Raw genomic sequence first — 14574 nt, 5'->3', positions numbered from 1 at the left:
TGTGGTCCGTGAGACGTCTTTATTGTTGTCATGGGCTGAGGTAGAAGAGTGATTTAATAATTTTATTGCATGATAATTGTTGATCTTAATAAATAAAAAAAGATTTATATTTTTGTATTTATATATTTTATATTTATTATTTGAAATAAAAAATTATATTTTTTATTTAAAATATTATATATTAAAAAATATTTATTTATTTATGTACTAATGATGTCTAATGTATTTTATATTTATTAATTATTATAATCTATTAAAATTCATTTTTTATAGTAACTTTTGATTTATATTTAATAAAATTTAATAGCTTATAATAATAAAGAACATTTAATAAACATAAAATTATTGTACTTATTTTAAACATACTCGTTAAAATATCATCATATCTTCATTGTCACACAATCCATTGAGAAAAGTTAAATTCATAAACTCTAATCCTTGAACTCTGTGATATGAACATTTTTATAATTATCTATAAAATAATTTCCTAATTAACAATGAAATCTTTTTGAAACATTCACTTACAGGTTCAGCACCAGAAGCTTTTAAAGCATAACCAATATGTAGAACTTCATCATACACTTTCTTATATGTTTTTCAAACATATGGTCCAAATTATTAACAAGAACAAATAAAATATCAATTATCTTATATTCTTACCATAATAAAACAAACTATTACTGTGATGCACATTACAAAAATGATCTGCATTGTAAATTAAATCTAACTTGACAAAATTTATCTTTTTTCTACTAAAAGAATTAAAAAATAAATAAAATAGTAACAAAACCTATCTTAAATCTTATTGAATGTCAAACCATTAACAATATGAGTTGATAAAGCAGGTATAAGAAAGTCAAAGTTTGATACCTGACATGAAGAAGAGCATAAACATCCAAGCCCTAATAACCCCTATTTTGAGAGGACTACCAAAGATCTGCTTCAACAGATTCATTGAATAATAATTCGCTATTTCTCAAAAATAACAAACAAAGGTATTCATACAGTGAAGTTCAACAATAGCAATAGATATGTGAGAGAAAAGAGAACAATATTGATGATGTGGTAAGTTCAACACAACAACCAAAAGAAAAAGAAGAAAATGAAAATGGAGTAAAAAGAGGAGCTGTTATTTGAAGAAAAAGAGAACGTACAAATAGAAATATAAAAAATTAAAATAATAATTAAAAAATTCACGTTATTATAACCTAATTTTATAATAAATTTAACAGTTCACCAAACTTCAACGTGAAAACAACGAACAATTGCAATGTAAAGCTATGATTTCTATCGCTTTCGGCTTTTTAGAGGAACAATGAACAATTGCAATGTGAAGTTATGATCTCTATCGCTTTCGGCGTTTTAGTTCTTCAAGTTTTGAATTCCCGACTCCACAACTACAAATTGACAGTAATCCTACTCGAAAGAGTAGATTTGAGGATGATATGTAGCAACAGAAGTTTTGAAACTAGAAGATCTTGACGATGGTAGATCTGAGACAACGACGCAGATCTGATGTAGAGGATAGATGAAACAAAAATAGAGATGCGAGAGAAGGGAGTGAGAATGTATTTTGTGACAACAGGAATAGAAACAGTTTTCTTTTTTTATTCTCTTTTAATCTTTTTTAATCAATTTGATTTAAGAACAGTGAAACACTTTTATCGGCAATAATAATAATAATTACCGTTATTAATTTAAAAAAATTTAAAAGTAAAAGTAAAAAGAATAATAATATAGTGGCAATAATAAGGAAAAGTATAAGTAACCAAAAGCTTATCAGCCAAAAATTAAACAAAATTATATTAATTTATATCAATAATTAATTAATTTTAAATTTTTTAAATTCAAAATTTAAAAATTTTTAAATTGATTAAGTAAACTAATTAAAAGTTATAAAAACCTTCCTCTTTTTTCTCACATTAATCTATCCACTTCTAACAATCACAAATTCGAAAAATATATAAAAGAACATCCATTTAATATGAAAAAGAAACATTCTAATACTTAGTAGAAGAAACATCCATATATATTAACTCGTAAAAATTTTGAATTCATCCAAAGGTATTTGGCTGGGTTTTGGCTGATATGTTTTTGGTTCCCTAGCTTTACTCCAATAATAATAATTGTTATTATAACATCTATTAATAATGACAAATGTATAATAACCACAAAAACATAAGTTAGGCAAAAAAATAATAATAATTATTGTATTATTGTTGCTAAAATTTTGTCACTAAAAATGATTTTTATTGTAATAATAATTCTTGCGGATATCTGTGAATATGAGATTTTTTTGTCATCCCTACTTCGACTTCGCATATCTCGTCTTATACTTTAATTAATAACATATTTAAATATATTAAAATGTTTAAAAATATAATCATTTAATTAAATAAATACTAATATAGTAATATATGATTTGATTGATAGCAGCAAAACACTTACTAATGAACTAATAATGGTAGATAATTAGCAGACATGTGTGACCTACACATGAATCGGATAATGTGGGTGGTTTTATTGAGTAATATAACATATATTGACTATATCTTGTGTTGATTAAAATTTTGTATTAGCAGTGCAATAAATAGTGATGAGGAACAAGCTGACAATATAGTAGGTAGCTTATTTTTCTATATAAGGTCCTATAAATCTGAATTCATTGTCTCATATCTCCCATCAGATGTTCTAGCTAGCTAGCTTTATTACATTATTAGTATTATCTGATTTCTTGCTTCATAGTAGTTGTTTCCTTCTTAAGACAATGGCACTGAGTGGTAAGCTTAGTATTGAAATTGTGATCCATGCACCTGCTGGAAAGTTCTTTAATCTTGTATCAAAATCTCTCCACCAAATTCAAAATATTTGTGAAAGAGTGCATCACGCCAAGCTGCTTCAGGGTGAGGACTGGCAAAGCATCGGCGGTTCGGTTAAACACTGGACATATGTTATAGGTAATCAAGCTTAATTTTAAATGAATCAATTTGTAAATTAAAAATAAAACATTTCATCAGATTTTATCTGTCATAATATCATTTTTTTCAGAAAACCTAAACTTGTGGTAAAAGTCGCATAAATAATTATATTTTTAATATATCTTTTTTTATGTAAGAGTTATTTTTTGGGTTTACATAAATTTCTTTTATGATTTTTTTTTCTTTGTTATTTATTTTAAGCTAAAATTCTTCCTATTAAAGTTCAACATGAATCAAATTTTAGATTTTTCTATTATAGAAATTTTGATATTATATTATGATACCACCTTTTTCAAAAATTTAATTTAAAAAGGAGATACATGAATAATTATATTTTTAACATTTTCTTTTCTTTAATTTGAGATTTTATTAAATTTAATTAGTTTCCCTCCATTTACAACAAAAAAAGTTCTTACTATGAAATAATATTAGTGAGAATTATATGAATTTTGTTTAAAAATCCTATTATGAATGAGATTATTAGAAGAGAGCAATAAGTATTTTTTATATTTCATAAAAATATAAACAAAAATTAGATTTTGTCTCCAAGACAAAAGACAAAATTTTAAGACAACCAAAAGGACTAGCATAATTTGTATGTAATTATGTTAACTAATTGACATAATTATTCTCAGGTTTCCTCAATTTTTTTCTTTTTTTTAATTTTTTAAAATTTAATTATTGTCAAGCAACAGATGGTAAAGTAACTACATGCAAGGAGACAATTGAATCCATTGATGAGAAGAACAAGACAATTAAATTCAATCTCTTTGATGGAGACATAAGTCAACAGTATAAAGTCTTGAAGCTCACCATGCAAGAGATTGATAACAGCAATGGAAGTGTTTCAGCTAAATGGACACTTGAATATGAGAAAATTAATGATAACGTGGAAGCTCCTTATGGTTACATGGAATACGTTGACAAATGTACTAAAGAGATGGATGCTCATCTTCTCAAGGCATAATAATTACTAAAAGAAAATTATAAGCACGTTATATGATGAATGGTTGGAAGTGTTTATATAAATTAAATAATAAGTGTGAACTTGGGTGAACAATAGAATAAGGAAGTATGTTTCCAAATTCCAACCTTACATGTATGTTTATCCTTCGTTTGTATGTATGTATATATGTATGTATGTATGTATGTGTGTATGTATGTATGGTCATCATCGTTAATGATCTCTTTTGTTGGTTGTGTTTATGCCATGTATGTGTGGAAACTTGAAAGTATCTGTGTATGTCTAATAAAAATTAGAGTAATGATTGGTAATCAATTTTTTTGGGTAACATAAGTTAAATTTTTAAAATTATTTTGTTTATTTTAAATTAAAAATTTAAACATTGAATTAAATTGACTAATATTAACTAATTAAAAATTAATTTTCTAACTTTCTCATAAACATAATGAGTATATCGGAAAAAATATTTGAATGATCAAATTAGTATTTTTTTAAATAAAAGAAATATTTTTGAAATATTTAATTAAAATTAATTTTTTAACTTTCGCATAAACATAATGAGTAAATCAAAAAAATATCTGAATTATCAAATTATTGTTAAAAGTATTGTTTAATAATAAAAATATTTTTAAAATATTTAATTAAAAAATAATTTTCTAATTTTCTCATAAACATAATGAGTAAATAAAAAAAATCTGAATTATCAAATTAAATAATAAAAATATTTTTAAAATATTTAATTAAAAATTAATTTCTAACTTTCTCATAAACATAATGAGTAAATAAAAAAAATCTGAATTATCAAATTATTGATAAAAGTATTCTTTTAAATTTTTTAATAATAAAAATATTTTAAAAATATTTTAAAACAATAAAAATATCCAACTATTAAATATATATTCTTAAAAAATATTTTAAAAATTACATTTTTATGTATTTTATGTAAAATATTAGAAAAACTAGATATTTTTACTTTAAAATTTAATGATTTTAGCTAAATAAATTTTGTAACAGCCCAGACCACCCACTAGCACGATATTGTTCACTTTGGCACACATGCTCTCACGATTTTGTCTTTGACAATAGGGTTGATAGCCGAAACTCTCCCCCACTCACTTGTCAAAACGCGTCATGTAAGGAAGAGATATCCACACCCTTATTCGTTCTCCTCCCCAACTGATGTGGGACCTTACAAATTTAGTTTGCAATTTTTGTTGTAAATGGACAAAAATATTTTTAAGAAGTCACAAAAATCTAAAGATCCAATAATCAGTTAATACATTTTTTCGAAAAATTTTAACATTAATTTTAATACCAAATATTCTTTGATTTTTTTATTTAAATTAAATAATTTTAATATTTATTAAAATATATAATTGGTAGAGTATTTACTAATTTAAATACGTGTTGCACATTTCAGATACTGTGATATGAAAATCATAAAAAATATAATTCGGTAACTAGTAGATACTCAAGATAAGTAACAATGTTTGAAAACAAATAATTCGGTTACACTCGAAATACATACAAACCACACATTTGTTCATAAATAGACTACTCAATATTCGTGATATATGTGTATTTATATATTTAGATGTCTCAGTATTTGAGATACGTCATATATGTTTATTCATAATTAGATAATTCAGTACATGAGATATGTGTATGCATGTATGTTTAGGTGTCTCAATACCTTAGATATACTGTCAAAATATAATATATAAATAACTGAAGATAATGATTAAATGGACTTAGGTTTGGTTTGGTAAAATTTTTACTTTTTAAAAGTTGTAGTACTTATATTTAGTAAAATCAAGTTAAAATTGAGTTTTAATAAGTACAAACACCACAATTATGTTTGGTAAAATAATTTTAAAAAATAAAAGTCTATAATAAACATATCTATATATAACGAAGAATAATTACTTTTTTAAATTTTTTAAAATTTCATATAATATAAAATATAATTTTGACTACATATGTTGTTAATTACCATAATTTTGACTAATATTTATCTAGTTAGTGTACAAAAATTTTATGATAAATTTCCATAAACTACGTCTCCTACCTCACGTTCTAAAGAACAAAAAAAAATCTGAAAACGCTTAATGAACCGTTAGAATTCGGTTTTACAGCGATTAAAAATCGCCGCAAATCACTCAAAGAACCGCCGCAATTTATCATTTGCTTTGTAGTGAAATCAACTATCAATCAAACACCAATAATGATTCATTACAGAAATACATTTTGATATGCAAAATGATCATATATTTACATTGATAATAAAACTTTATAAGCACTATAATCAAATTTTATAAATAATATAATCAAATTTAATTCATGATGCATATAATAAAATCAAAATACAAATAAAACTATAAAAATATGATGGTACCTATTTTGCGTTCCTAAAAATTTTATTAGAATTTAGTGATTAATCATTGTTAGATAATTTCATCGAGTAAAATAACATATATTGACTATTTTTTGTGTTGATTAAAATTTTTTATTAGCAGCGCAATATATTAATAGGGAGAAACAAGCTGACGATATAGTAGCTTAGGTAGCTTATTTTTCTATATAAAATCCTACAAATCTGAACTCATTGTCCCATATCTTGCATCAGATGTTCTAGCTAGCTAGCTTTATTACATTATTAGTATTATCTGATTTCTTGCTTCATAGTAGTTGTTTCCTTCTTAAGACAATGGCACTGAGTGGTAAGCTTAGTATTGAAATTGTGATCCATGCACCTGCTGGAAAGTTCTTTAACCTTGTATCAAAATCTATCCACGATGTTCAAAACATTTGTGAAAGAGTGCATCACACCAAGCTGCATCAGGGTGAGGACTGGCACAGCATTGGCGATTCGGTTAAACACTGGACTTATGTTATAGGTAACCAAGCTTAATTTTAAATGAATTAATTTGTAAATTAAAAATAAAACATTTTATCGAATTTTATCTGTCATAATATCATTTTTTTCAAAAACCTAAATTATAGCAAAATTTGCATAAATAATTATATTTTTAATATGCCTCCTCATGTAAGATTTATTTTTTGGGTTTATATAAATTTTTTGTATAATTTTTTTTGTTATTTATTTTAGGCTAAAATTCTTTTCATTAAAGTTCAACATGAATCAAATTTTAAACTTTTTTTATTATAGAAACTTTGATATTATGTTATAATATCACTTCTTCCAAAAATTTAATTTGAGAAAAAGATATATGAATGATTATATCTCTAACATTTTTTTCTTTGAGATTTTATTAAATTTAATTAGTTTCCCTCCATTTACAACAAAAAAAAGTTCTTATTACAAAATAATATTAGTGAGAATTATATGAATTGTTTAAAATTCCATAATGATCGAGATTATTAGAAGAGAGCTATAAGTATATACATAAATTGACAAAATTCTTATATTTTTTGTAGTTCCTAAAAATATAAACAAAAAATAGATTTTGTTTCCAAGACAAAAGATAAAATTTTAAGACAACCAAAAGGACTAGCATAATTTGTATGTAATTATGTTAACTAATTGACATAATTATTCTCAGGTTTTCTTAATTTTCTTTTTTTCCCCTTTTTTATTTTTTTAATTTTGATTATTGTCAAGCAACAGATGGTAAAGTAACGACATGCAAGGAGACAATTGAATCCATTGATGAGAATAACAAGACAATCAAGTTTAATCTCTTTAACGGAGAAATAAGTCAACAGTATAAAGTCTTGAAGCTCAGCATTCAAGAGATTGATAACAGCAATGGAAGTGTTTCAGCTAAATGGACACTTGAATATGAGAAAATTAATGATAACGTCGAAGCTCCTTATGGTTACATGGAACTGTTTGACAAATGTACTAAAGAGATGGATGCTCATCTTCTCAAGGCATAATAATTACTAAAAGAAAATTAGAAACACGTTATATGCATGGTTGGAATTTAATAAGGGGTAGGTTTTCGGGACTGTTTTGGAAGTAGTCAAGTGTTTATATAAATTAAATAATAAGTGCGTGTAAACTTGGGTGAAGAATAGAATAAGGAAGTGTGTTTTCAAAGTCCAACCTTACATGTATGTTTATCCTTCGTTTGAATGGATTGAACTATGTATGTATGTATGTATGTATGTATGTATGTATAGTCATCGTTCATGATTTCTTTTGTTGGTTGCGTTTATGCCATGGATGTGTGGAAACTTGAAAGTATCTGTATATGTAATAAAAATTAGAGTCACGATGGGTAATCAATTTTTTTGGGCAGCATAAGTTAAATTTTTAAAATTATTTTATTTATTTTAAATTTAAATTTTAAATTAAAAACGATTAATTCTAAATTTTAAATTAAAAAATTTAACTAATATTAACTAATTAAAAATTAATTTTCTAACTTTCTCATAGACATAATGAGTACATCGAAAAAATATTTGAATTATCAAATTATTGAGAAAAGTATTTTTTTAATTTTTTAATAATAAAAATATTTTAAAAATATTTAATTAAAATTAATTTTCTAACTTTTGCATAAACATAATGAATAAATCGAAAAAATATCTAAATTATCAAATTATTGATAAAAGTATTTTTTTAATAATAAAAATATTGTTAAAATATTTACTTAAAATTAATTTTCTAACTTTCGCATAAACATAATGAGTAAATCGAAAAAAATATCTGAATTATCAAATTATTGATAAAAGTATTTTTTTAATAATAGAAATATTTAATTAAAAATTAATTTTCTAACTTTATCATAAACATAATAAAAAAATCGAAAAAAAATTGAATTATCAAATTATTGATAAAAGTATTCTTTTGAATTGAATTTTGAATCTATTTTTCAAAACTGATCCAATCCAATTTAAATTGCTATAATATTATTATTTTATTATTTTATTTAAAATTTAAAATATAATATGTTTAGTTTATTATAAATTTTTATCTTATTCATGTATTATTATTATTTAGTGAATATTTTATATATTTAAAATGAGATTTATTTATTTATTTATTTTAAATAATATGTAATTTATTTTTATTATTATGTTATTATTGAGATTTATTATGATATTGTTGGTTATTTAATTAAATTTGATATTAAAATTTATTCAAAAATAACAATTTTTTTAATTCACGAAATCGCAACATTAATCTAATTTAAAGTATTTGAAAATAGATCAAATTGGATCGAATTCTCTAAAAAATTATTCAATCCAAAATTTAAACCATATCGTACCATAAAAAAATTAATGTTTAGATTAGATAAATTTTTAATTCAAAATTTACTTAAACTGCACCGCAAACACTCTTATTCCAGTCACACACTTGTTCAGTTTTTTGTTATTTTTTTTTATCTTTTTGTTTTCACCCGATCATGTTAGTTATTTGCCTTAGACTAATATGAGTGTGAATAACTTTTATTATATTTACGACCATTATTATTATTAATATTATTCGGGTAAATCACAAAAATGTATTTAAATAATTTTGTTATTGATAAAAATACGTTTAAATTTTATTATCAATAAAAATGCTTTTAAATAATTTAAATAAATGATAAAAATGTTTAATATTAAATATGTATAAAATACTTTAAATATTAAATTTTGATGCGATTTTTTACAAGCATGATTAGTAAAATGAAATATTTTAATTTCATTCTTAAAATTTGGTGATTTTTCACTAAGTATATATTATTCTGTGATTTTTTTTATTCACAATTAATAATATTTTTAAAAAATAAAATAAAAATATAGAGATTAAATTTTTATCTCTTTTTTGTGTGTATTTTTTAAAATGTTATGTAAATATTTCTATAAAATTTCGGATCAAATGCATAAGTAATTTATCAAATACAAAAGTTATTCGTTACTTACAAAAAAATATTTTTTTAATATTTTATTGTATTTTTAAATTATTTAAAAATACTTTTTAATAATAAATTTTAAGTACATTTTGCCCAACAATAAAATCATTCAAATACATTTTTAATCATTTATCTTTATTATTATTTTACTATTCATATTGTGTATGTTGATCATAATATGTCTATGAAATACTTTTGGTCTTTTGGATATTTCTCTCTCTAAGAGTTGAGAATATGTGGCATTATTTTGAAATGGTCACCTCTATCTATTTCCATAATTATTAAATATTTCTAAATTTCATTCCCAAATTTATTTGGCATAAAAAAAAATTTGAATGGCGCCTAAAGTTTCAAAACAGATTAAAACTTTTCAAAATTTTAATAAATATTTATTCAAATTTTTATTTAAATAAAAAAATTTATAAAAAAAAGGTTCAAATATTAAAATTTAGTTTCTTATTTATATGCACTTTTAAAATATTTATTTTAATATTTTAAAAAAATTTCGAATCAAATGCAAAATTCATTTGTTATTTATAAAAAAAATTATATGTTTTGATTATTTAATTCCTATTTTAAGATATTTTAAAAATAGTTTGTCAATAGCAAATTTAGAAAATAAAGTATTTTTACAAACAATTTAATACAATTTAATAGTCCAATATTTTTTTGATAATGAAAATTCGTAGTTTATAAAAGAAGTTTATATGTGTTGATTATTTATGGTCAGTCGTAGTTTATAAAACTTGAACATTTTTTTATTTATTGTGTCTGTATATCAGATATATTTTGGACACGATATTTATCGACACTCATTCAATATGCGTGTCTTTTGTATTCAATCGTATTTTAATAAAAAATAAAAAATATTTTTTTCGAAATATTTGGACACACTTAAATACTATATGTTAATATACTAAATTTTATTCTTAACATATATTTTTAAAATAAGTTTAGAAATAATATATATTATTAATTATTAAAATAAAAATATTTTAAATATTCTATATAATTAAAAAATAAAAAAAATTCTTTTACATTTTAATATTAATAAATACCAAAATATTATTGCAATTTATCTAAAATATACTTTATATTTGATATATATTTTTGTGTTCTAGTATCTTATAAAAATTTTAAATTCATGTGTCTATCTATTTTGTATCTTGTTTTGTCTATATTAATATCTATACAATCGTACATGATATAAATTTGGTGAATGCTACCGTATCCTCTCTAAAATAAAGGATAAATTACCCCTGATATATATAGTGCTTATAATTATAATTAAGTTGAATGTTAACCATAATAATTAAGTATATATTCTCTACTTTTCTTTCTCTCTTTTGTAATTATTTAAATTTAGTTTAATACCGCCGGTCTATGGTGGTGGGAGTAGTGGTGGCTATCACCACCGAAAAAATCTCTTTGCGATGAACTCATAAACCCATCAACAAGGTGCAAGTACGTATTCAACTCGTTATATGTGGCAACATTTGTGCTACCAAGGTACGGAAAATCTTTGCTACATAGGCGTCACTCCTTTCCAACCTCAGCGTACTCACTGTGCCTCCTCCACCCTCTTCTGTATGGTGATAACATATTTGAAATTCACTATCTACAAAACTTTTGTCCCACGAAAGTGATTAAATTTTTGTGCATAATTGTCATCTCATCTTGCAAATCCTATTGTCTGCAATTGAATTTGACTTGATCTCCACCTCATCGACAACAATGTCTTTAATCTCATGAGGATCCAAATCTACTATCTCTTAAATTTGTATTTGACATCATTAACAACAATCTCTTTAACTGTGTTTATGACTTGAGGATTTGAAAAATCTTTTCAAATGTCTTTATGATTTCTGTCATTACGAACTATATAAGCTCTCTTCTATCTTATGTACATCAATTGCATTCGTCACGCCTCAGGTACGCGTGTGCGTCGCTCCTCGCTGTCATCTCATTTAAATTTTTATGCTGCAAAAACTCCATCAATTCCAGCCGAATGCTATCTGAAATAAAAAGAATTGCACAAGACTCAAAGTAGCATCCATAGTGGCTAAAAGATAATTAATTCTTGATTAAACTCAACAATTAAATGCAAATTTACTAGGAAAAAATAGAAAAGATTCTCACGCATCAAATGTCATATAAGCTTTTTTTATTATTTATCTTATTTTTTTATTTGACATCGTATAATTCTATAATTGTAAGAATCTATTATTATATTTATTATTATTATTATTATTATTATTATTATTATTATTATTATTATTATTATTATTATTATTATCTCTTTCGTGTCTAGGACTCACAATAAATAGGACAATAATTAGATTTAGACATATTTTATCTTTATTTGTAGATTTAAATTTCTTCTAAAATTTAATTTTATTATATTTGCAGATTAAAAATTTTTTAATTTTAATTTTATTTATACTCTAAAATTCTACATCAGATCTTACCCGATTTTATTCGAAATAAATTATTTTTTAATCAAATATAAAATTTAATTATTTCATATTTCATTAACCATACTAATAAAACAAGAATTACAAAAATTAAGTTCACATTAAAATTAAAAATAACAAAAATTATAATAAAATTTATGTTAAAATTACAAACGATATGTATTCGATTTTTATCAACTTCTTTATATGTAGTGGCAGAGTTTGAAATAAAATTTTGGGGGAGTCAGATAGAAGATAATTGTCAATATATTTTTTATATGGACTCTATTTAAGATAAGTTCGTCTAACCTCATCTCTTTAATTTAGGTGACATTACCAAATTTAAAGCCATTTTTCAGTGTCTCGTTTTAAAGAATTAAGGTCAAACTGATCAGATACAACTTTTTAAATATTTAAAGGTTGTATTTCACTTTTTTTCGTGATTTATTAAAGTAGAAAAACTATCTACAGGGGTTGATATTGTAAAAATTATATGTTCTCCTTCTTGAATATTAGCCTTCCTCTTAAAAATGCATCCATTCTTTAATTTTTCATAATTATTTTATATAAAAATTTAAATATATATCCTGTAAAATATGTAAAAAAGAAATTAGAAGGATAAATATTAAAATTTATAATATTTATTGAATTTTTTATCAATTTATACAAATACAATAATATCAATACTTATTGAATATTCTAATATTTGTTATCATATAAAAAAATATGAATACACTCAATTCAGTCAAAATTCAACAAGGTTTGAATGTTTAAAACTAAAAACTATTGTGCAATAAAAACAAGAGATGAAGATTAAACTTTGATATTCTAAATCATAGTAAAATATTTGAGCCAATTGAACTATTTTTTATTTTTTGAAAAAGTATTACTAATTTTTTTTAACAAAAGTTTGGAGGAGCCGTGGCCTCCCTTATCTTAACTAAGCTCCGCCCCTGTTTATATGTGTATAATAATATTAATGACATATTATAATAATATATGAAAAGTCCAGATAAATTGAATAAGATTTAACCTAAACTTGCAATTAATCATATTCGCAACTCAACTAATTTTATTTTTAACTTAGTATTGTAAGCTCAATTCATGTCCCATAATATGAGTGAGAACTCGTGTATATATATATAACTGGCTCTTATCTAGTTTTTTCAAATATTCTATAAAAGAATTTTAATTTAAAAATATATGAAAGACAATAAAAAAAATTACGTCAAAGTATTCTATTGTTATTTATTTATTATTGTTTATTTTATTTTATTTTTTTAACTACCGTTTGAATAATTAAATAATATTGTATATAATAAATATATAATTATGATTGTAATCTTCATAAAATTATAAATATTAAATTAAATAAGATTATTGAGTTATTGTCAATTAATATTACTGTTTCTAATATTACTCAATTTACTGAAAAAAATAATAATCTGTAATGACATCATTTCATATTTATATAGCCGACTTTATCTAACAAGATAAAATTTTGTTGTTATTATTGCTGTTGGAACTTGGAAGTCATATAGCTGCATATCTTTCTTCCCTTGATTTCCGCCTCCTTTCAAATGTTATTGGTCGATCCATTCGGTACATCCTTTTTCGTAGCAATTTTTTCTTTTCTGTATTAGATAGGTTTGATCTCTTTTGGAAAATATATATTTGTCTTCTAAACTTTATGTAATAGTATATTCAATACATTAATATTTTGTATAAAATATGACCCTAAATTATATTTTGTAGCCTATACATTAAGAGGAAGTAAGATATATTATACGCAGTATTATAAGACTAATATAAATTATTTTTTTAATCAGTATTTAATTGTGTATATTTTTATAAGCTCATTTAAAAAAATATATATATATCCAAATATTGTATGTTAACTGAAATCTTTAGTCAATATAAATAAAAATTATCATCTTTGATTTTTTATTATTATTATATTTTACTAGTTGTGTTTAGATTTTATTTCTAAGACAAAAATAAATTTATTATATATTACTAATTTTATAACTAAAATATATTATATATCACTCTCTTATTACAATTGAAATTAAATATTTTTTTTCAAAATTAATGAGTTATTTATTTTTCTTTCTTTTTTTTCTATCTCATTTTTTTACTTACTCTACTTCTCTTATATATTATTGTCAATGATTAATTATAAATTTAACAATTAAAATGTGCAGCATGATATTCTCTAATTGCAATTAAAATTAAAATTGAAATATTAAAATTAAAATTGAAATATAACTATATTATATTACTAATTTAACAACCAAAATATATTGCATGAC

At 22.7% G+C, this 14574-nt stretch overlaps 2 protein-coding genes across 2 annotated transcripts; both read left to right on the top strand.

Annotated features, from left to right (window-relative positions):
* The first annotated feature begins 2668 nt into the window (after positions 1–2668).
* Positions 2669–4096, top strand: LOC107462754 (MLP-like protein 43). The gene is made up of 2 exons (XM_016081392.3): positions 2669–2957; positions 3674–4096. Exons 1-2 carry the CDS (start codon positions 2768–2770, stop codon positions 3943–3945), a joined length of 462 nt encoding a protein of 153 aa, XP_015936878.1. The 5' UTR covers positions 2669–2767; the 3' UTR covers positions 3946–4096.
* A 2467-nt stretch (positions 4097–6563) lies between these two features.
* On the top strand, positions 6564–8109 carry LOC107462753 (MLP-like protein 34). The gene is made up of 2 exons (XM_016081391.3): positions 6564–6839; positions 7571–8109. Exons 1-2 carry the CDS (start codon positions 6650–6652, stop codon positions 7840–7842), a joined length of 462 nt encoding a protein of 153 aa, XP_015936877.1. The 5' UTR covers positions 6564–6649; the 3' UTR covers positions 7843–8109.
* The last annotated feature ends 6465 nt before the right edge of the window (positions 8110–14574 follow it).

This window comes from Arachis duranensis, chromosome 8 (genome assembly GCF_000817695.3).
Source record: "Arachis duranensis cultivar V14167 chromosome 8, aradu.V14167.gnm2.J7QH, whole genome shotgun sequence".
NCBI lineage: Eukaryota > Viridiplantae > Streptophyta > Magnoliopsida > Fabales > Fabaceae > Arachis > Arachis duranensis.
The sequence above is the reverse complement of the archived record's forward strand: the minus strand, read 5'-3'. Positions and strand labels throughout refer to the sequence as shown.